Source organism: Acartia tonsa, chromosome 14 (assembly GCF_053477335.1).
Source record: "Acartia tonsa isolate MP-2025a chromosome 14, ASM5347733v1, whole genome shotgun sequence".
Classification (NCBI taxonomy): Eukaryota; Metazoa; Arthropoda; class Copepoda; order Calanoida; family Acartiidae; genus Acartia; species Acartia tonsa.
In genome coordinates this window covers 40,638,431-40,663,403 of record NC_137273.1, presented here as the reverse complement: position 1 = coordinate 40,663,403, position 24,973 = coordinate 40,638,431, and the positions used below count along the sequence as shown (strand labels likewise).

Sequence of the window (24,973 nt, the reverse complement as noted above, 5' to 3'; positions counted from 1 at the left end):
CCCCTTAAGTGGCGTTGCCACGAAAGGGACTATACCCAAAGGATTTGAGTCACAAATAAGATTACTTTGTTATTAAACTTTGAGCCTCAGTGTAATTTAGAGTCTAATGTCCCCTCCCTCTGTGATAAATTATACATGTACCAAAAGACACAATCTCTCATTCATTGGCTTAAAAACTTGTATCAAAACCTAATTAAGTTGTAAAAACCTCTACAGTACCAATTCCATCAATAATTTTAATCTACAGATAGGGTAATTTTGTTTATTGTAATCGGGTAAGTAAATAAATTTATCGTCCTATAAATCTCTGTAAAAACCTCGATTAGCCAAATTTAGATTCCCTAAAAACCCGAAACCAAGTCGATCCAGTGGTTAGCCACATCTTTCAAAACAGACAGGTAGACTTATTATCATGAGGATAATTAGGAAATGGGAAATCAATTCTAAGTGTGGTATCCGCCTAGGGTAAGTGGCAGACACCAGAGTTCGAATAAAGACTACGGCAGTGTGAACAGACGTGGACACCTATACTATAGAGAAGCTACGCTTCTCTAGCAATCACTAAATAATAAACATAGTCTATTCAGTTGTTTCTTTATTGCTGGTCTAAGGATAACTAAACTTGTACAACATAATATAAATACATATGGATTAGGAATAAAGATAGTTAAAGATAAATCATACAGTAAAACATAGATAATTGCAATGGTTAGGTAGATGGCTATCCCTGTCTGGGGCAGGCAGGATAGCCCATGGAACAGCACAATAGGTAGATAAGCATAGAGGGGTTGAGTGGTAGGTCTGGGTACTGAAGAGGGAAGGTTTGATGATTACTTGTGACAACAACAGTCTGTGTGGGGGTGATTCTATCAGGTGAGGGAAGGCTTAAATCCTTTATCCTCAGGGTTGAGGTGGTGCTGATAACTTGGTGGTTGAAGGGGAAGGTTCCGGTGCTTAAGATGGGAGAGGGAGGGGTAACACCCCTCCCTCCATTTGCAGGACAACTGAGAGATGAAACCAATACCGTTATCTGACATATTTTCAGGTGGCTTTACAATTGTAGAATAACAGGATTTAGCTGGGTGCGTAGCATCACTATAATGTCTTGGTTTCTGCATGGTCCAGAGGTGCCGCATACCACATAAGGATGGGGTTTGAGGAAAGGTTTTAGGCTATTATCTAAACAAATAACTGACAGAAAAAGAAAATAACAAGAATGACGACATCCATAAGAAGCAAAGTATTATATTATAAGTATAAAGTATTATATTATATTATGCAAAGTAGAATAATGTCTCTCTGTCTGTCCGTCTGTGTGAAGCTTAAGATCTCGGTAACCGCTGAACCGATCAGGTTCTACTCTGGAAGGAATATACTGGTCATGTGGTGGTTTTAGGCTATTTTCCTGGGGACTGGAATACACCTACCCACCAAAAAAGCTAAACCACCGTCCTAATTTTTTTTTTAGGAAAATAAAACAAATAAGCGAAGCCAACGTGAAAAAAATCCCCCCCCCCCCTTTAACTTTTTTTCGTTTTATATTTACAAATTACAAACAAACGATTCTATAGGAGGGGGACTTTCCAATGCCTCTTGGGCAAAACCCCTAGAGGCTAGGGGTGAAACCTCTATTAACTTTAGAAGTAAGAACCTGAACAACCAAGCAAAAATACGAAAAAAATTGGCATGACAGACGTACAATGTTATTTATAGAATACATCGCATTGATATCATTTATTGGTCAGTTCATTCATCTAATAGGAGGGAAGGGGGTAAAGCGGGTGGATGGGAGGATTGGTATTTTAGCCAGCTTCAAGTTTTACTAACCATGATAATCTGGTGTTAGATCCAAGAAACAATAAATCTCTTTAACTCAATACCAATTTTTAAAAGCGAAGCTCTTCTATAATTAGTGTCGGTTCTTACCACTGTCCGTAATAGCTACCTTGCTTTTTAGTTAATTTAGACAGGTTAGAATTCTCCTACGATTTTAAAGTTTGCATATTGATTCCTACAACGAATTTAAAAGCGTAGCAACTCTATAATCGTTACTAGAATATCCGTACGTCCATTTTAAATATTTTGATTTTTCACCTTTTTGGCAACAATTTTTTATGTAATTTAATGATCCAATTCATCTGAATTTTTAATACTGATTCTTATTTCACAATGCAGTGGTGCAATGTTATATGCAAAGCAACTCTATAATTAAGTCCTAATAATGTAAGTATGTCCTTAAACAGTATCCTGTAATTATGAAGTTTTGAACAAATTTTCTTACAATATTGTTTAGACTTATATATTGACATATATAATATCTATTCAGTTCTGACATTCTTCAAGTGTTAATGTTTGTTTGTCTTACCTCATCAGAGCTTCGCATTTCTGGATGTTGTCATTCTTGTTTTGAATAGATTTCTTAGAACATAACATATATTATACATATTTAGGATGTTTCTATAATTAATTGCTGGCAAATAAAGTTTATCCAAAGGCTTAATATGAACTAATCAATTAAATCATCTATAAATGATCTTGTTATGTATTCAAACAAACATCCTGTTACTTTAGCACTAAGATGAACTAAATTTTCATGTCACTCTCATTCAACATTTTAATTATTTTCTGAAAAAATATGATAATAAATAACAATGATTTTTGCTAAATGATTTATTCAAAAACCTTGTTAGTAATAATCAAGTTTAATATATAAATATAATCATATAAGTTGTTAGTAAAATAGCTGTATAATATAATAATCAAGTTTAATATATAAATATAATCATATAAGTTGTTAGTAAAATAGCTGTATAATATAATAATCAAGTTTAATATATAAATATAATCATATAAGTTGTTAGTAAAATATAATATAATAATCAAATAAGGAACACAGTAATAGTGTCTGACTGATTATGACGTAACAAAAAAAATTAGCCAATGAGAGGCCACTATAAATTTTACCATTGGTCAATAACGGCCTCTCATTGGCTAATTTTTTTGTTACGTCATAATCAGTCAGACACTAATACGGTGTTCCAAATAAGCAACATAAAAAAATGTATTGACATCTTTTCACAAGAAAAAAAAAGTTATATTGAAAACTGTTAAGCAAAGGATAATAATGAAAGTATTATTAGTTTTGTTAAAATTGATAAGTTGTTAAAAAAAGATATGTTTAAAATTTTTAAGCAAATGTTAATAATTGAAGTATTATTAGTTTTGTTAAATTTTTATAAGTTGTATAAAAAAAATATTTTTGAAACTGTTAAGCAAATGATAATTATAGAAATATTATTAGTTTTATTAAATATTGATAAGTTGTCAAAATACACAAAATAGGTTGTATCTAATAAAATTAGGTATACCTATCTTACAATATGGTATGCCTTCCAATATATAGGTAAACCTTTTATTAGTGTTATTACAAAATAGGTTGTATCCAATAATATTTGGTATACCTATCTTACAATATGGTATGCCTTCCAATATATAGGTATACCTTTCATTAGTGCTATTACAAAATAGGTTGTATCTAATAAAATTAGGTATACCTATCTTACAATATGGTATGCCTTCCAATATATAGGTAAACCTTTCATTAGTGTTATTACAAAATAAAATAAAAATATTAAATATTTTCAAAACATAGAAAGATATCAAATTATAAAAGCAACAAGCATTATCCCTCAAAATTTACTTTTAAGAAAAATATAATTTAAAGACTTGCTTTAAAGTTAGGTAAGGAATAAAAATAAGAAAATTTGAAAAGGGAATTTAATTAGTTCACTAAAATATAATAGATTTTGCAAAAAAAATAAAACTAAACTTACTTTTTATATCTCAATTTAAAATTGAATTTAAAAATGAGCTTTTATAATTGCTTTGAATAGAATATAAATATCATTGTACAAGTGTAACTTTACTACATAAGGTTGAAATTAAGAATAAGAAATATAGTTTAGGCAACTGTTGAAATCATAATCAAAACATATCTAAAGTTTTTTTTTTAAAGGAGGGTTAAAGGAGTGGTACTCATCTTAAAATTTGGGGTTAGTAAGAGTGGGGGAGTTACCAAATAATTGGCTGCAGGTTTTTTTTATAAAACATCCCCTTGCTTTAAATCCCTCCTTTGGAAGTCCTTATCCTAAGTAACAAATTTAATCAAAGATAACATTTTTAAAAACTTTTGAAAAAGTAAAAACTGTAGTACGGATTTGTTTATCAGGGAAAAGAGAATGTGATTCTGACAAACAATTATAAAGGAAAATTTCCCCACAACCCCTTCCCCTTTTCCTCCCCTTCTTACCCACCCCTCTTCAGTTATATAAAGAAAAAAAACAAGATATACCCCCACCTTACTTCCAAAGGTTTCATGATTTTTTGAAAATTGATTGTTAGAATAGCTAGGCCAAGTTTTTATAATCTTTAAAGGAACAATATGATATTATAATGAAGCAGCTTTTAGTTTCTCTAAAAATTGAGATCATAAAATACAAATGACCAATGATAGGCCAGAAAACATTGTAATTGACCAATAGTAAAATGAATACTGGCCTACCATATATTGGTTATTTGTATTGTTTGAAATCATTTTTAGAGGCACTTTAAGCTGATTCTATTATAGTTGTTGGAAATGTATTCCCTGATTACTTTTTATATTTCACCACCTATGGATCTCAGGAATGCGGCAACTTCAGTGTGTCCTCTACCTATTGCATATCTCAGAGCAGTTTTACCTAAAATTATATATACTGTATAATAATAAACTCTGGTTTCCAAGATACCCAATTATACAAATTTTATACAAATTTTTGTTTTCTTTAAAACACTAGCCACTCCACACCTAGAAACCTCTATAAGAACAGGGAGGGGGGGGGGCGGGGGGGGGGTGCAGCCGACCATCCTTTTAAATTTTTGTCAAGAAAAGGTAAAAAAACTAAATAATTTAAAACCTGGACTAAAAAGCTTCACTGTGTCATATAAGTTAAGCTATCGACATACAGCAGACATCTTCTTACTTTTATATAAGGACACTATAAAAGTAGAAAGACATTTATGTAAGATGCAAAATATCCAGAAACTTAAAAAATAAGAACATACATATATCATAATTGAATAATATAAAGGTGTAAATACTAATTTTGATGATTATATTTTGTCATTTGTATCTTTAGTATGTGTGTATATTTATATTTAAAAACTTACCGAATTTATTCTTGTAATTTAAATTATAAAGTTTTATCAAAAGGAAAGAAATAATAGTCTGTAAACAATTAAATAGATAATTAAAAACTTACCTGATTTACTCTTGTCATTTACAGAAGCTCCATTGTTGGCCAGGTAGTTCACAAGCTCCAGATGTCCATACATGGCAGCAAACATCAATGGAGTCCATCCTTTAAATAAAAACATGATAATACAATACAGGATTTATAGTTATAGCTAGTCAGATCTGGTTGTGCTTTACAGAGAAACTTTATATTTGTTTTTGAGAGGTTATTAAAAGTTACTTTATGGAAATTAGATCTTTTAGAAGTATATATGTAGTAATAGCCTGAATAAAACTAAATTTGCAGATTCTGAAACACATTTTGATGAGTTTTTTTTGGCATTTACTTTATCATAGTTATCATACCTTAGCCTACAATAATAACATATTGGAAGATGATGCTTCTGGCTAACGTCCAATTTTTAATAGTATGAAACTTATTAGTATTAACCAGTAAGGAATTAAAAGACTATCAAATTGACTTTCTTGTGTAGTTTGGACCAAATTTTAGCTCTATTTGTATCTTGAGTATGTGTGTATATTTTTATTAAGGAAGAAACTAATAGTATGTAAACAATTGAAGAGAGAATTAAAAACTTACCTTTATTATCCTTGTCATTTACATTGGCTCCATTGTTGGCCAGGTAGTTCACAATCTCCAGATATCCTCCTTTGGCAGCTAACATCAATGGAGTTTCTCCTTTAAATAGAAACATGATATTACAATAAAGGATTTATAGTTATAGCTAGTCAGATCTGGTTGTGCTTTACAGAGAAGCTTTATATTTGCGTTTGAGAGGATAGTAAAAGTTACCTTATGGAAATTTGATATTCTAGAAGTATATATATTTGTATGTATTTGTGTATACATGTATGTATGAAATGGACAGTTATAAAAAAATTAAGCAGAGGGTTAAGTCAATTACCAAATATTTTGTCTTTCAATAGTTATATATATTGTTTTATCAAAAGGAAAGAGATAATATTCTGTTAAAAATTAAATAGAGAATTAAAAACTTACCATAAAAATTCTTTTCATTCACATTGGCTCCATTGTTGGCCAGGTACTTCACAACCTCCAGATGTTTTTTATTGGTAGCTTTCATCAATGGAGTCCATCCTTTAAATAGAAACATGATATTACAATACAGGATTTATAGATATAGCTAGTCAGATCGGGTTGTGCTTTACAGAGAAACTTTAAATTTGCGTTTGAGAGGGTAGTAATAGTTACTTTTTGGAAATTAGATCTTTTAGAAGTATATATGTAGTAATGGCCTGAGTAAAACTAAATTTTCAGATTTTGAACCATATTTTGACGGTTTTTATAGCATTCACTTTATTGGCAGCATACATCAACGGAGTTCTTTCTTTAAATAGAAACATGATAATACAATACAGGATTTATAGTTATAGCTAGTCAGATCTGGTTGTGCTTTACAGAGAAGCTTTATATTTAAGTTTGAGTGAGTAGTAATAGTTACTTTTTGAAAATTAGATCTTTTAGAAGTATATATGTTTGTATTCATTTGAGTATGCATGTATCTATGTACAATTATAGTTACAGTTTTGTTAAGCAGAGGGTTAAGTCAACCACCAAATATTTTGTCTTTCAATAGTTATATGTATTGTTTTATCAAAAGGAATTTTATTCTGTAAAAATTAAATAGTGAATTATAAAATTACCTCTATTATCCTTGTCATTCACATTGGCTCCATTATTGACCAGGTACTTCACAACCTCCAGATGTCCATACATGGCAGCATGCATCAATGGAGTCCATCCTTTAAATAGAAACATGATATTACAATACAGGATTTATAGTTATAGCTAGTCAGATTTAGCTGTGTTTTATAGAGAAACTTTATATTTGCGTTTGAGAGGGTATTTATTGTTTACTTTTTAAAAATTAGATCTTTTAGATGTATATTATATGCCTGTATTTATTTGAGTCTGCATGCATTTACGTACAGTTATAGTTACAGTTTTGTTAAACAGAGGGTTAAGTCAACCACCAAACATTTTGTTTTAATGTTATATGTATAGTTTTATCAAAAGGAAGAAATAATATTCTGTAAAAATTAAATGGTGAGTTATAAAATTACCCTTAATAGCCTTGTCATAAGCAGAGGGTTAAGTCAATTACCAAATATTTTGTCTTTCAATAGTTATATATATTGTTTTATCAAAAGGAAAGAGATAATATTCTGTTAAAAATTAAATAGAGAATTAAAAACTTACCATAAAAATTCTTTTCATTCACATTGGCTCCATTATTGGCCAGGTACTTCACAACCTCCAGATGTCCACCCTTGGCAGCTTCCGTCAATGGAGTGTCTCCTTTAAATAGAAACATGATAATACAATACAGGATTTATAGTTATAGCTAATCACATTTGGTTGTGTTTTCCAGAGAAACTCTAAATTTGCGTTTGAGAATGTGGTAATAGTTAGTTATACTCAACTTTAACGCTACCCTTTGACATGGAGGCTCTTACTTGGACCACAGTTGAGCTAGAACGACGTTCTATACCTTTTTGGAAATGGCATGTAGATTCAGCTAGGGTTGTCAGCGCAAACTATAGTCTAAAATGAGTTTTTAAGTTCCATATGGGTCTCTAACGTCGAGAACCGAGAAATTTTCACGATTTCACACATATTTAGACATCTTAAAATCTGCCACGTTTCACTTTGCCGAAGTACTACAGCCAGGCCATATTAGATAGAGAGCTCTAGTCTTTTCGAGTGTCTTATTTATGTATCTAACAGTATCCCCAGCAAGTTGCATAACTCTACCTCATCCACATATGGGCTGAGATCCGATTTAATGGGCCCTAGTCGAGGATCCAAATTATTCCACTGGCGCATTTGGAATCTGCCTTGTTGAACATAAGCGCGGCCAGCTCGGAGTACGAGCCCATTTTCGTCCAAAGATATTTTTTGTGCTAAAAGGTAATTACCTAGGCTTTTTATAGTGGGGTCAAACATCCTGATTGAGTAGTTTTGGCGCTATAGCCGTTTAAAGTTTGTCCGGTCTTATTTGCCCCACCCTGTATATGTATGTATTTATTTGTGTATGCATGTATATATGTATACTGTATAGTTATAGTTACAGTTTTGTTAAGCATAGGGTTAAGACAATTACTAAATATTTTCTCATTCAATAGTTATATTTATAGTTTTATCAAAAGGAAGAAATAATATTCTTTAAAAATCAAAGAGAGAATTAAAAACTTACCATCATCATCCTTATCATTCACATTGGCTCCATTATTGGCCAGGTACTTCACAATCTCCAGATGTCCCCACCTGGCAGCATAGAACAATGGAGTCCATCCTTTAAATAGAAACATGATGTTACTATACAGGATTTATAGTTATAGCTAGTCAGATCTGATTGTGCTTTACAGAGAAGCTTTATATTTGAGTTTTAGTGAGTAGTAATAGTTACATTTTGAAAATTAGATCTTTTAGAAATATAAATGTCTGTATTCATTTGTGTATGCATGCATTTATGTACTAGTTTTAGTTACAGTTTTATTAAGCACATATATATACAAATGTTTTGTCTTTCAATAGTTATATGTATAGTTTTATCAAAAGGAAAGAAATAATAGTATGTACTATGTATATGATCAAAAATTACCTGTATTATCCTTGTCATTCACATTGGCTCTATAATTGACCAGGTACTTCACAACCTCCAGATGTCCTTCATAGGCAGCCAACATCAATGGAGTTCTTCCTTTAAATAAAAACATGATAATACAATACAGGATTTATAGTTATAGCTAGTCAGATTTAGCTGTGTTTTATAGAGAAGCTTTATATTTGCATTTGAGTAAGTAGTAATAGTTACTTTTTGAAAATTAGATCTTTTAGAAGTATGTATGTCTGTATTTATTTAAGTATGCATGCATTTACATACAGTTATAGTTACAGTTTTGTTAAGCATAGGGTTAAGTCAACTACCAAATATTTTGTCTTTCAATAGTTATATGTATAGTTTTATCAAAAGGAAGAAATAATATTCTTTAAAAATTAAATAGTGAATTATAAAATTACCTTCATAACCCTTGTCATTCACATTGGCTCCATTATTGGCCAGGTACTTCACAACCTCCAGATGTCCCTTCCTGGCAGCATACCTCAATGGAGTCCCTCCTTTAAATAAAAACATGATATTACAATACATGATTTATAGTTATAGATAGTCAGATCTGGTTGTGCTTACAGAGAAGCTTTATATTTGCATTTGAGTGGGTAGTAATAGTTACATTTTTGGAAATTTGATATTTAGAAGTATATATGTCTGTATTTATTTGTGTATTCATGTACACTTATAGTTACAAGTTTTTGTTAAGCATAGGGTTAAGTCAACCAACAAATCTTTCGTCTTTTAATAGTTATATGTATAGTTTTATCAAAAGTAAGAGACTAATTGTAAACAATTGAATAGAGAATTAAAAACTTACCAAAATTCTTATCGTTTACATTGGCTCCATTGTTGGCCAGGTACTTCACAACCTCCAGATGTCCTTCTTCCGCAGCTTTCATCAATGGAGTCCATCCTTTAAATAAAAACATGATAATACAATACAGGATTTATAGTTATAGCTAGTCAGATCTGATTGTGCTTTACAGAGAAACTTTATATTTGTTTTTGAGAGGGAAGTAATAGTTACTTTTTGGAAATTTGATCTTTAGAAGTTTATGCATATGTCTCTACTAATTTGTATATGCATGTATTTATGTACAGTTATAAAATGTTAAGCAGAGGGTTAACAAATACTTTGTCTTTCAATAGTTATATATATTGTTTTATCAAAAGGAAAGAAATAATAGTATGTAAATGTTCAAATAGAGAATTAAAAACTTACCATTATCATCCTTGTCATTCACATTGGCTCCATTATTGGCCAGGTCGTTCACAACCTCAAGATGTCCTCCCCTGGCAGCCCACATCAATGGAGTCTTTCCTTTAAATAGAAACATAATATTACAATACATGATTTATAGTTATAGATTGTCAGATCTGGTTGTGCTTTAAAGAGAAGCTTTATATTTGCGTTTTAGTGAGCAGTAATAGTTACATTTTAAGATTAGATCTTTTAGAAGTATAAATGTCTGTATTTATTTGTGTATGCATGTATGTATATACAGTTATAGTTACAGTTTTATTAAGCACAGTCAACCAACAAATATTTTGTCTTTCAATAATAACATATTTCAGATGATGCTTCTGGCTAACGTCACATATTCAATATTCAATAGAAGAAACTTATTAGTATTAACCAATAAGGAATTAAAAAGACTATCAAATTGACTTTCTTGTGTAGTTTGGACCAAATTTTAGCTCTACAGGCATAAAAATAATATTTACATGTTCTTCCAAAGTAAAATTTAACAACAGTATAGTCCCAGGACATTCAAACACTTAAAATCAAATTTTTTGCATTAGGCTGGATATCCAAAACATACTTTTTATGGGACACCCAATAAAAGTGAAGTTTTGGCAAAATTAACACTTTATTGTATTGTTTATTTCTAAATGAATCAACAATAAATTAGTGTATATGCATGTAGGTGTTGCTAAAAAATAGAGATAAGGAAGCAAATAATAGGTCAATTTGTGTTATAAAGGGTGTTTAAAAAAACCAATTGCTTCACTCCTTTCAATATAAACCCTACAGTTTTGGTCAAAAACCAACAAAAATGACCCAAATCATGACCAAGCAAGGACAATGAGAAAACATTATTGAATTTTGATTTCTACTCACCTCTTTTAAGCACTACAGCTCAAATCCTAGCCCTTGTGGAAAATTTTTCTCAATGTGAAGAGTGCATATTTTATTACAAATGAAGACAGTTTTGTCTTTTTTTAAAAAAAGAATAAACTGTCTAAAGTGCTTGAAATCTTATAGATAGACCCCATAATATTTAGAATTTTTGATGGGGCATGTTTATATCTTTCTATAGACACCTTAACCAGGTTTCTAACACAATCTTAGCCATTTTGACATCAAAAAGAAAGATCTGTCAAACATCAAGAACTAGAGAGTCCCGTCATTTCTAAATGTTTGATGGGTCTATCATTTTAATGCCAAATTGGCTAGGATTGAGTTAGAAATCTTGTTACATAGACGTCCAAGGGGGGGGGGGTTAAGTGGGGATTACCCCCCCCCCCCCAATGAATTTGGGGGTTTTACCCCCCCCCATTTAAAATTGACCCCTACCCTGGGGCCAAACCATTTAGGAGGGGGTATTATCCCCCAAAATAAAAAATCTCTAACAAAAAAAAATTTCGCGCACTTTGCGCGCATTTTTAATACTTAATATTTAATAAAATTTATTTTACCCCTGCCAACAGATTTCAGAGGGGGTAATTACCCCCCCCCCCCCTTAAAAAAAATTTTACCCCTCCCCAAAAAAAAATCTTGGACGCCCCTGTCTGGTTAAGGTATCTATAGAAAGATCTTTACATGCTCCATCAAAAAATCTAAACATTATGGGGTCTATCTACAAGATTTTAAGTTGATTTTTAATCTCCATGTAAAGAAAAATTCTCCACAAGTGCTAGGACTCGAACTGTAGTGCTTAAGAGAGGTGAGTAGAAAGCAAAATTCAATAGTGTTTTCTCATTGTCATTGCTCGGACATGATTTGGGTCATTTTTTGTTAGTTTTTGACCAAAACTGTAGGGTTTATATTGAAAAATGTAAAGCGATTGATTTTTTTAAAACACCCTGTAATAGGAACTTTTATTTTAAAAATGAAAAATATGTAAGGAGACAAAAAATAGCATTAACCTTTCTAGTTGGAACTTTGATATTAAAAAGGAAACTACACAAAAAAACCAGCCCTCCAGTTAAACTTTAAATTTAATAATAGCTTTGATAGGGATCGCATATGGACATTACCCTCCCCCCACTCCCCTCTGGAACTAATAACACGTTAATGGCGTTATATTCAGGATTTTATAACTATGAATATAAATTTAGAGTTAATAATGAGACATAAGTCAAATAGTTATACCCTTTTAGTTTTTACACACAGAATAAAGGTTTTAGTTTTCAAGAATTAATTTAATTATGATAATAATAATGCTACAGGGTGTTTTTTTTAATAAGTTAATTTAATTTAACCCACTGCACTTGCCATTGACAGAAATTAATAATCTATATCATTTCTTCATTGATGTGGGACATTTTGTATGAGAAAAAAATATTTGGCGATTTTCAACAAATTATGCCTTAAAAACCAGTTTTTTGGAAGATTTTTGGATCATGACTTTAAAGAGTGTGCAAAAATGTGTACATTTAAAAAAATCATATTGCACGGCTTGTGTTAATAGTAGAAAAATGTTACGCATACCGTTAGAATCATCATAAACTCTAGTTTTTAGAAATATATGTAACACATACAGGCTATTTGTAGTATAGAAGCTAAATTGGAAAATATGAGAAATGTTGAAAATTTTAGGTAAGTTGGAACATTTTACCACGTAGATCCTAAACTATACATAGAAAGGGAATAGTTCTTAAACACTTAAAAACTAGAGTTTATGACGATTCTAACGATATGCATAACATTTTTCTACTATTAATACAAGCCGCGCTATTTGATTTTAAAAAATGTACATTTTGCAAACCCTTTAAATTAGTCATGATCCAAAAATCTTTAAAAATAGGTACTTTGGAAAAACCGTTTTTAAGGCAGAATTTGTTGAAAATCGCCAAATATTTTTTTCTTATACAAAATGTCCCACATCAATGAAGAAATTAAGATATAGATTATTAATTTCTGTCAATGGCAAGTGGGTTAAATTAAGCAATAATTTTAACTTATTAAAAAAAACACCCTGTATAAGCAATATTAATAAATATGTGATTTGAAGGCTTCTATTTAGGTAGGTAAGTATTGAAGTATTCATACGTATTTATGATTTTATTTTATAAATTTATCATCTCATTGGACAAAAAACAGAATGTAAATTGATTCTATATTAATACATACCATCTGAATCTTTCATATTTACTGGTGCTCCCTCACTCACAAGGTATTCTACTGTGTCAAGAAGACCTCTTTTTGCAGCTTCACACAGGTCCATCTTGAATTCTATCTCTGAATTAATAATTTCATCACTTAGTGGGAGAGAGAAACAATGTATTTCTTAATTAAAAGTTAAGAAAAAGGTTAAACTCAAAATAGCACAAATTATAAATTAGAGCATTCTGTTGTTTTTTTTACTTTTCTTCAATGTCATATGTTTTTAGTTAAGGCTGTATGTACCATTATAAATGTCTGAAGTTTGACTTAAACTGTTTTTAACCTATTTTTAATCATATATCAAAAATATACTATGACACCAGTAGAATCAGACTGCAGAGCCCAAATTTGAATTAAGTCCCCAATAAACTTTTTTGGGGGTATTAAAAAATTAATTTTATATGTTGCTGTGATCATTTTGACGGGAGCAAATGCAACTTTTAGTTTGGGGTTAAATTGTTTCTTACAGAACAATTTTATATGATTCAGTTTATATCAATACAATAATAAAAAAAACTCTACTCTGTTCGATGGAAATAATTTTTTTTCTAAAACAATTAATTTCAGTGAAAAATTTAACATAATACAATAAAACACATAATGCTGAAGTCAAACCAATAAGATTTCTTGTTTCATTTCAATTATTTATAATTTCCGAAAGAGTGTTTTCACAAAGTGACTTATTTACAATGTAGTTAAATAATTTTTATTTAATTAAAATGAAAAGAATGAAAACTATACACGTAAAAGATGCATACTTTTTAAAAATATTTTTAAAAAATAAGTTTGAATAATCTTATTTTATATCATATTTGTATATGTGTCAAAAATAATTTTGTTGTATTGCATAAACATTTGTTGACATCTTGTCATGTTGATATCAAATTTAACCCTTTGCAGCCAATTTTTATGTGTTTATAATAGGTGAAAGAACACAAACATGTTAATGTTAATTCATTGGTATATTGTAAAGATTTAACTTTTTAGTAAATTTTTATAGTAAAATCATAAGGCCTAATTTTACTCTATACCAGAATACAATATTTATGAAGCAAAACACTCTAAAAGCTACGAATTTTATCCAAATAAAAAAAGACCTTTTGCTCTCGTCAAAATGACCAAGGCAACAGTAAAAATTAATATTTGAATCCCCCCAAAAAAGTTCATTGGGGACTTTATTCAAATTTAGGCTCTGCAGTTTGATTCTACTGGTGTCATAGTATATTTTTTATATACGTTTTAAAAATAGGTTAAAAACAGTTTAAAACCAAAAACTAACTGATGACAATGAAGCACACTAATCTTTACTTCAAGCTTTAATATTGAGGATAAAAGATTCTATGACACTCGGTGGAATATAGTATATAATTTCCAGTATTGCTCTCAAACTGATTAATATCCAGTGGATTAGAACCAGTTCCCAGCCATACAGAAAAATGATGTTTACATCATATTATATCAAATTTTCTTTGGCATCTCAGAGCTAAAAAACTAGTTTTCATCATATAATTGTACATTTTATATCCACTGAAAGCTTTTTATAATAAGATCAAGAATAGTTATTTCTTTCATGGTATTATAGACAGCTTTCCGCGGATATAAAATGTACAATTATAAGATAAAAACCAGTTTTTATTAGCCCCAAGGTGCCAATCTTATGATTTTACATTTTTATATTCGTAAAATGCTGGATATAATATGAAGCTAGACATAGTGTTTTTTTTTGTATGGATGAGAATAGGTTCCTATCCACCGGATTCAAATGAATACAAGAAATAACTATTCCAATTACATAAAACCCTGACAATATCATAGAGATGGAATATACTATAATAAATATTGAGAAATAAGCTAAATCCAACATAAAAACTGAACAAAAGAAATGAGAAACTTATTTTATATATAAATTAGTGACTAGATATTCCACAAATTGTATAATTAAATCAATGGAATTTGTAGTAGAAAAGTAGACCCAATACCCCAAATTTGAACCCTTCAGCTTCAACAATTAAAAAGTTGTAGGCAATTTAAAATGATAGTTTAGGTATATGAAAATTCCAAAAGTTTCTCATTCCTCATGGTAGAAATTTAATTATATTAAACAATAAATAAATGCCTATAATTTTTTTTCTTGAAGCTTTTTTAGCAAGTAGTAATTATTGAGATAGGATGAAGATGCTATGTTACAATCGACAACTATAAATCAGCTGACCTTATATCCATATTTGGTAATATCTTTTTGATTATCCGTAAAAATCGTTTAATCTCCCCGTAAAAAGAAATTATAAACCTTTTTGGTTAGTTTGATATGTATGTAACAAAAGAATTTATTCTACTCTAAATTTGCAAGTAAACCTTAACAAAAAGATTGTTATTTGTCGATTTTGATAGGTTTTAAGATATGTATAATAAAACACAAAATACATCAATGTTTTCAAGGGAATAATTTCGTTTTTTTAAAGTTTGATTTATTTTAAAATGGGAAGTAATTAAGACTTAATTCTCAAAATAGTACTCTTAAAAAACATTAATCAGTGACATATATCAACTTTTTCCCAGCTTCGTGAACACTTTAACTTTCCCTATTACTGGTTTAGCACTTTTTTAATGGGTATATAAAATCAGTTAGCCTCCATACAACCCATCATACATTAAAGAGTATAGGAAGCCAATACAGATCTTTATAGAAACTCCATCTTAACCCATCAAGCAATTCAATTTACAATTTTGTAATACTTTTTTTCATTAAAAATTGCTATGTTAATATTTAGCACCCATGTATTTTAGGAAATATTGGTGATTAAGGATGCTTTATAGGATGAAATTTTCTCCTGAATTGAAGAAAAAATACCAAAATCAACTTTATCATTTGTTTAGGAGAAAAATTTTTAATTTGCTCATATGTTTTTTATGCAAGAAAAATAAAAAAATTAAACAAAAACTGCGTGAAATAATATATAGTCCTGAAGATATTCAAAAAAATATTTATCTCATTTTTTGATGTTCAGTGTATAAATTTCTTTTACCATAAAACAAAACAATATTAAAAAGAGGTGCCTTTTTTCTAGTAGAGCCATCTTTGTTTTCAATTTTGGAAATAAATATGTGCATTAATTCTTTGTGTACAATGTACAATATCATAAAAGTGTGTAAAAATAAAGGAAATGGTTCAATAAAAAAAGGATAAATCATGAAAACTAGAATTGTTTTACACTGTTTTTAATTTGTAACAAATGAGATGATAATATGATAATATTATCAGACTTGATTAAAAGTTTTCTTTTTTTTGATTGAAAATATTTTTTTAAGCTTTCTTAGTAAGTAATGGATTAAATTGCATATTGTCATATATTACTGAAATAGGAAATAGTGATAATACTAGAAATATTGTTTCATATACCTTTAAATGGAGCTTTCATCATAAAATATTCCTCAGGGGTATTTGCAAGTACTCCAAAATCACCAAAAAATAAGCTCTTCTCTGGTCTAAACAAAATTATTCTTAATAACATAAGATACTGTAGTTTATTAATCCATCTATCCTTCATTTAATTGAAAAAACAAAAATGATAACATCCAAATGTATCAATGAACAAAAAAAATCATGAAATACAAACGGACAAAGTGAGTTACAGTGCAGATGTTTCATTGCCATAACAAAGAAAAAAAAAGAGATAATATGCAACAAATATTTAAACCAGATGTACATATATTATAGAAACTTTTAGTAAAATTTTTAACTGTCACCAATAATAACAACTGAGAAAAAATGTATTTCTCCAATAGCATCACTGACTGACTGACTCATGGACAGACAGTCAAAATGTATTATAACGTAGCTTTGCTATTAAAAATATGTCAAAATCTATTTTTTGTAAAGAAAATTATGTATAGTATAAATACAAGCAAATAATATCTTACTACCTTTTATACCATTTCATGTGTTTGTTTAGTTTGTAAACAGTGTTGGTACCAACAAGTTGAGTCATCTTCTTGCCTGTTTCATTAGAAATCCACTCCATAAATTTAGCTTCTGTTTGATTGTTAGAAGTAGCACCAAATAACCTGGAATTATTAAGGTGAGCTCTGAATCCCCCATCAACAACAACTCCATTCTTGACAACAACAATCCTCTGATATGTTCCTTGACAATCCAAAAGTTTACATCTGATAAAAGTTGGCTTTTCAGATGCCATAGCAGTCTCAACCCCTCTTACATACACTTCATACTTAGTTTCTTCATCATATGGAGCCATGTTCAACTGTTTTTGCGTCATACATCCAACATAATTATCTCTCGTATCAGGAATGGAATCCATAGCAGGCACATAAACTAAAATATGAGAAATTAGAACAGAATACAACAATAACCGCCTACACATATAAGTTATTAGTAATTCTACAGGTTGAATGGATTTTGGGTTATGTAAGAATTAAAATGATAATATCATTTTGGTTTAGTGTAAGAGAGTAAATGTTAATCAACATAAAATTGATTGGTTTAATCTGTAGCTATAACTTTTCTAAAACATTTGCCTATATTTTATACAGGTCATTTGTATTAATGGAACAAAATACTCCTAAATTAAACCCTCTAATCATTGATATCTTCCTTTATTCATTAATTGGGGATTTTATCAGAAAAATATTTTTCAAATATCTGTTTTTTTCTCATGGAATATTATGGTGTTTTTGAAGTCTTTACTCTTGTTTCATTAAAACAATCTAAATTCTGTTCTTTTTATGTGTTGACAAATATAGAACTGTCAGCCATTTAGGAGCTGGCTCCATTAAAAGTTATTTAGTCAATACAATGAATTTGTAATTGTGTCCAGGTTCATTAACATTTTCATTAATATTTTCAAAAGTAAACATAATATGTTCTGTCAATGGCAAATTCCATGAAAAAAAATCACCCAAGATGTGTCAAAAATTCTATTATAGCAAACTATTGACCCTAAATACAAATCTTGGCACCTATGCTTTTATTACCACATCCTTTGCCTTAAATCATTTGATAAATATCAATATATTAATGTGTAAAAAAAAACACTCACCAAAGCTAACTTTCATTAGCGCATCTGCTGACATTGTGGCCAAAAAACTTCCATCCAATATTTCATCAGCTGCTTCAAGAATAACTTGAATGTCTTCTACACAGCTTCCCAACTCTTCTATTGATCGTTCAACAATATTCAGGTCTGGAAGTTTTTCATGGACAGAGTCTGGTAAATTTTCGTAGTAGGAAACAATAATCAGCAGAAATAAACTTCTTGCATGCACAAAATACCTGAAATGTGATTAACTAGACAAATTCATTAGGTACATATTTTCAAAATCTATTTTAAGTATTTTATAAAGTATAAAATTAAAAATAGATAAGGATAACATAAGTAAAAAAGCAAAAAATGATCAATTGTATAGGATATCCTTACACAAATAATCAGCCATATCCTTGAATAGCAGCTAAGAAAATATCTTATCTTCTATATTTTTCTTAAAGACAAAAAACAGATTTACATTTCTGATCATAGAGTAGTATTGATACTAAAATAATTACCCAAATGCACTGTAAAGAGGCTCAAGACTGGAAGTGCAGTGGTTTTCATACACATGTGTAAGATAAGATTTGACATTCTGCTTCTCGAAGTCTCCTAAGCTCAATCGGAAACTGTTAACATTATTGTGTAATTCATTTGCCCACTCAGTTAGGTCATTCTTTCTCTTCATCATATCTCTGTACTGTGTAGTGATTTTATTACATCCATCCAAGAGGAATTTTTTTGTCAGCAGATCTAGGATCTTGTCAATCTTTACCTAAATCATTTCATAATCAGAGGAGCTGAAAACTAAAGTTCTATTGTTGTAAAGATAGTTGTATGCATTTAAAGAGCTTGGGTACTTTGAATAGTGAAATTTTAAATGTATTTGTAGAATATGATAAATATATGTTTATATAAAAAAATAATTGTAAGCACAAGTTACAATAATACTATCTAACACATTTTAGTTTTTATTACAATAAATGAAAACAATTAAGCTAAATAGTATGTGAAAACAAAAAAGCCATATCACAAGAATGTGCTTTTCATGTCTATCTATACTACATGGTAGAAAACAAATGGTCTTTCAAATCTATACAGAGGCGTCCGTGCTTTTTTTTGGGTGGTGGGGTAAAAATTTTTAAGGGGGGGGGGTAAATCGTTTTTAGTTGGGGTAAAATGGCGTCCGAAGCGTGCTGCAAATTATTTTAACCCCCCCAAAAATTTTAACCCGGGGGGTAAAATTTGCTTGGAAGGGGGTAATTACCCCCCCTTAAAATCTGTTGGCAGGGGTAAGTTTTGTTTACCCACCCAGGTAATTTAAATTTTATTAAATATTTAGTATCCAAAATACATATTTTTTTTGTTAGAGATTTTTTATTTTTAGGGGGGGTAACTTGTTTGGGGGGGTAAATACCCCCTCCTAATTGTTTGGGGGTGCCTACGGCACCACCAGGGTAGGGGTAAATTTTAAAAGGGGGGGTGGGTAAAATGAAAAACATTTTGGGAGGGGTAATCGCCACTTTACTCCCCCCCTTGGACGTCTATGGACCTATAGCTGTATTTTAAACCATTGAACATGAAAAAATATGGTATTCATTACATTCAAGTTTAAATGTATTTTCTGCAATTACCCCTTCATCTTTTTAAATTAAAAATAATTGTTTTTTGTTTGTTGAATTACTATTTTAGGTCAGGTAAGGTAGTGTTACATTGTGTACTGAATTGTATTACCTGAACACTTTTCATTTCCAATTTCAATTCCTTTAGGTCATCTTGCTTCTGTATCTCCAGTTGTTTATGGGTAGTTCCAAGTTCAGCAAGTAATTCTTTATCATTAAGTTCCTCAAGTGCCTACAATTAAAAAGTATATTAAATTAAAAAATATGTAGTAATGGGGAACAGAATAACAATCCTTTGGATATCCGTATACTAAAGTAACAGGATGTTTGTCTGTGTATCTGTCTGTGTGTCTGTACTGAAGGATCTCGCTAATCGCTGAACCGATCGGGTTCTCCTTAACAGGATAGCTTATCAGAGGTCCCTGAAAGGTTTATAACTATTTTCTTGGGGGGTGGGACACCCCCAACCCCCCCAAAAAATGAACCCCCCCCCAAAAAAAAAAAAATTTTAATTTTTTTAACTAAAAATTTAAAATGAGGGGGAAGGGACAACCCCCCTCAAAAAAAAAAATTTTCGCCTCCCCAAAAATTTTTTTTTTACAGTTTCTTTTAAATCTAAAATAAGTAATTGAATTATTAAATTCGACTCTCTCCTCCTCAAGTGCCCCTAGAGGCATCTAGGGGCATAGCCACTAGTAGAATATACTACGCTTCCAAGTTAACTGTTTGTTCTTTGTGTAATAAAATGAAGCTTCCCTAAAAATAAAACCTTTGCACTATGGACCACCAACACCCCACATCCTTGGGCTGCATCTGCTGTTATTACTATTGTTATTGTAAAACTAATGACTTTACACCACTTCATCTCAACTATTCAGCCCAGGCTACTTCTTTACCACTTACCACAGTGAACCCCCATTACCATGGGACATTATCATGGGAGTCTCCACCCCTCACTCTACACCATGGTTACCTACTATTATTACACATTTTTTTAGCAATATATTTTGTATAAATATATTGACTTTATGTAATGTTAAGTGCAGTGAGAAATAATCGAACACTCTATCAACACCTCGAGACCTTTTTTAATTATGGAGCGATCCCGCTAGTAGGTTTATACACACACACTGCTCTATTGTCTAGAATGAACGTCCAGTAAGGGGCTGTCAGCCGCAGCTCTTTACTACACATACGGGCTGTCTTAAAAAAAAACTGCGCTTTTCATATTTGGAAAACAACCCTTAGGAGTACAAAAAAAATTATTATAGGGTCATATTCTCTATCAAAGTTACAAAGGTGTTTTTTTATTACTGTCAGCCGCAGCTCCTTAGTTTGGATTTGTTTCATGTAATAAAATTTATGCTTAATGCTCAATTGTATATTAAAATAAACAGTAATATATTACCTTATTTTCCTTTTTTGTTTTTCCTCCGACAAGCTTAAGCTTTCGTATCCCTTTCCTGAAGCTCTGAAATAAGAAATGTATCTATAAAAACAATGTCTTTTTCTCAACTATTTTAAGATAATTTTAAAATAGATAATTGCTTAATTTAAATTCTCACCCATCTTTCTAACATGGTAATCATGGCTGGAACTTTCTTGAATGCTGCACTTATAGTACCAAGAGTAGATATATCAGTTGCTGTCGACAACAATTCCAACACTGGACCCAAACCTTGTGACACATAGCCAAGAATTTTGAAATTCCTTTTTCTACTTATGTATTTGCTAATTACTTTGGCATCCTCAAAAGATTTCAGTTTTTCTTGCAACCTAGAATTATTTGAATTTTATTAGATTGCATTTGATTTCATATCTTATTTGTTATGCTTAAATGATATTATTTTAGAAAACTTTTATTTACTGCTGTGTAGAATAGTTATTTATTACATATTATCTTAAACAGCTTTCCAACAATATAAGTATGTACATAATCTTAAAATTAAATCCATATTGATATTCATACAAAACTGGATATAAAATGAATCTATTCTTAATTTTTCATTATTTCTGACAACTGGCTCTTTTAAACCAAATATTAATCAGTTTTGATACTGGAAAAATCATTCCTATACAAACACCATCTAAATTTGTATTAACCCTTACAGATCAGGAGGGGGGGGGGGCTCCAAGAGCCCCTCCCCTCTAATTTTTATATTTTAATTTTTTTTGTAGGTAAGATAGAGAGCTGTGACTTCATGACTTTTTAAGTTATGTAATTATACGTCGAAAGAGTTGATTTTATAAGGATATCTGGTCTGTGTCGGTCTTGGTTTACGGTCACAGTCGGTTGGGTGGCACCAAAATTCTAAAAAAAAAATAAATAAATCTTAATTTCTACATTATGACTTTTGTGTATAAGGTAGACACATAATTTTTTTTGGTGAATACTTAGATATCAATGACCATCTGAGAAATGTGGTGTTTCACCGTTTGACCGCTCCCTGACCAATTTTTTGTATGGCTTTTACTATAGACATAATTTTATAAATATCTTGGCTTCTATTACAGCTAGAGACCTATAATTTTTTTTGGTAAATCCTTGAGCAATAAGAAACATATAGAAATATTAATTGGCACCGCCAACCGCCATTTTACCGCCGCAACCACCAAAACTGGTAATTTTTTTAAAATTTCAACTAAAATTCTAAATCTGTGAGGGAAGAAAATGGTCACTAAAGGAATGGAAAGAAAAACATTTCGACCTAGAAAAAGGAGTTTTTGTTTCTATAGGTATGTTATTTCCAGCAATGATTCGAAACCGTTTAATATCCCTTGGATTATAACACATTTGGTATTCTTAGCCATGCTGACAAACACATATCCTTCTTTATTATAAGTACTAGCGGTTTCGCCCCTAGCCTCTAGGGGCTTTGCACCAAGAGGTAATTTAAAAAAAAATAAAATTAAGTACTACTGGTGCTGCCAGTAGTTTTATATGAACTAACTTATCCATAGGGGGGAATTTTTGTTTTTTTGGGGGGTTGGGAAAATAGCTTAAAACCACCACAGAACCAGAAGGTATATTCCCTGGTTGAGTGGTTACTGAGATCTTAAGCTTCAGACGGACGGACAGACAGACATTGTTCTACTTTGTATTTTAGATAGTGCTGGCAGGATGACTTACCTTTCGCTCTCACCTACAGCCTCCAGACCAGCAATTGCATTCTCATTACTCATTGCTAGTCTAATAATAACATAATCTTAGAACAAAACTTTTCCAGCATTGCTTCAAAACCAATTAATATTGGATTAGAAACGGTTCTCAGCAATACTCAAAAATCATATATAGCATCGTATTATATTCATTTTTCTACAAATATAAAAATGTACAATCATAACATTAGAAACAGTTTTTTTAAGCCTGTGTCTTTGGCATATCGGGACCAAAAAATTGATTTTAATCCTATAATTGTACATTTTTAAATCCGCGGAAAGCTGTTCATAATAATGATGCGATTAATAACTATCCTACATTTTGTGTTGCTTCAGATTTTTATACTGATCTTCGTTATAATTGTCCTATTGATTTCAAGCTTATTATGATGATTCCAGTTACAATTAGGAATTAGTACGATTTAGAAAGCATGGAATATTTTCACTTTTTGACCAAACTTTTTTTTATCGATGTAATTATCCCATTCATATGATTTGTGGAATGATTATTCCTAAGCAGACATGGTACAATGTTATAAGCAAAGCATCTATTTGATAAAGTTAAAAAAATGAAAGTTTATTTCATATTTTAACAGTCTTTCCGGTTTTTAGAGGGTATCTGTAAATCGATTCAGCTGGAGCAAAACCGGTTGGAGGTACAAAAAATTTTACTTTACATGAAATTTAGCCAATGCAATTGCCTACAAAAATGTACTTCATCATCAACTTGATTAGACAAACTTTCCCCTCCTCAATGTCCATTAAAACCTCGGAAACGGCAAAAATCGCCAAAAATCACGCCTTCTGCGGCGAATAACGGCTAAACGGTCAGCCGGAGGCGAATCAAACAAAAGAAAAGAAATGTACGTCTCAAAAAGTTGTTCAACATCAAAGAGATGCTTGAAGTCTCTAAAACGACTCCTTCCCCTCCTTTAAGGGGAAAAACTGAAAAAAAGTGATTTTCAAAAGTATGCCCACTTCGTGGGTGTGGGGGGCACTGAACCCGTCACCCCAGGGTCACCAAATATAAAGTCTAGGCGGCCCACAATGCTGAATTTTCACCAAGTGAAAGTCTTGTGTCATTATCTCTTATGAGAAAAAAGTTATTAATTAATTAAAATTTCAAATTGTGATTTTTTGATGGATTTCTTTGATGAAATGACAGGCTGGTCAATTTTTAATGCATTTTTGTAAAAAAAAATTGTAAGTAAATTTGTTGAAAAATTGATACAGGATATTGGTTTTAGGACATTTAAGGACTTGTTGTATAGATGCTTTGCTTATAAAATTGTACTTTGTTTTCCTAGGAATCAGTATTCCAAAAATCAAATCAATCGGATTATTGTATCATATAAAAGTTTGTTTTTAAAAGAGTTAAAAATCAAAATGTTTACATGGACGTAGAGGCATTCTGGTAATGATTATAGAGTTGCTACGCTTTAAAATGGCAGAATATTACTTTGAGTGAAAGTCCTCTGCTTGGACAGCAGCACCAATGGTTGTTTGGTCTATTCCAGCCACTGACAAACTAGTTCCAAGACTTGCAGCCAGAGCTCCAGTCAGAGAAAATGTATCATTGTTAGCAGTCATCCTAAAAAATTTCAAAAATATTACAAATAACATATTTACCCATAGGGCTTTGAACCTATTAATATCTTGTGGATTAGAACCGGTTCTCATCGGTAACAAAAAATATGTCTAGCATTGTATTATATCCAGTATTGTATGAATTAAAAAATGTGCAATAATAAGAATAAAACAAGTTATTTTGTATTTATTAAAATTAAGAATAATATATTTGAGAAAATAAACATATATTTTGTTTAATG

The 24,973-nt window shown here is 30.6% G+C and overlaps 1 protein-coding gene across 1 annotated transcript; it reads right to left on the bottom strand.

Annotated features, from left to right (window-relative positions):
* Positions 1 to 3,306: 3,306 nt before the first annotated feature.
* On the bottom strand, positions 3,307 to 24,764 carry LOC145305471 (uncharacterized). Its single transcript, XM_080147089.1, has 20 exons — positions 24,604 to 24,764; positions 23,116 to 23,175; positions 21,551 to 21,761; positions 21,394 to 21,456; positions 20,098 to 20,217; positions 18,882 to 19,138; positions 18,379 to 18,611; positions 17,246 to 17,654; positions 16,722 to 16,807; positions 13,289 to 13,396; positions 10,154 to 10,252; positions 9,749 to 9,844; positions 9,339 to 9,437; positions 8,920 to 9,018; positions 8,512 to 8,610; positions 7,515 to 7,613; positions 6,959 to 7,057; positions 6,294 to 6,392; positions 5,874 to 5,972; positions 3,307 to 4,739 (listed from the first exon to the last, which is right to left on the bottom strand). The coding sequence occupies exons 1-20, from the start codon at positions 24,732 to 24,734 to the stop codon at positions 4,657 to 4,659; spliced, it is 2,649 nt and encodes an 882-aa protein (XP_080003215.1). The 5' UTR covers positions 24,735 to 24,764; the 3' UTR covers positions 3,307 to 4,656.
* Between the last annotated feature and the right edge of the window lie 209 nt (positions 24,765 to 24,973).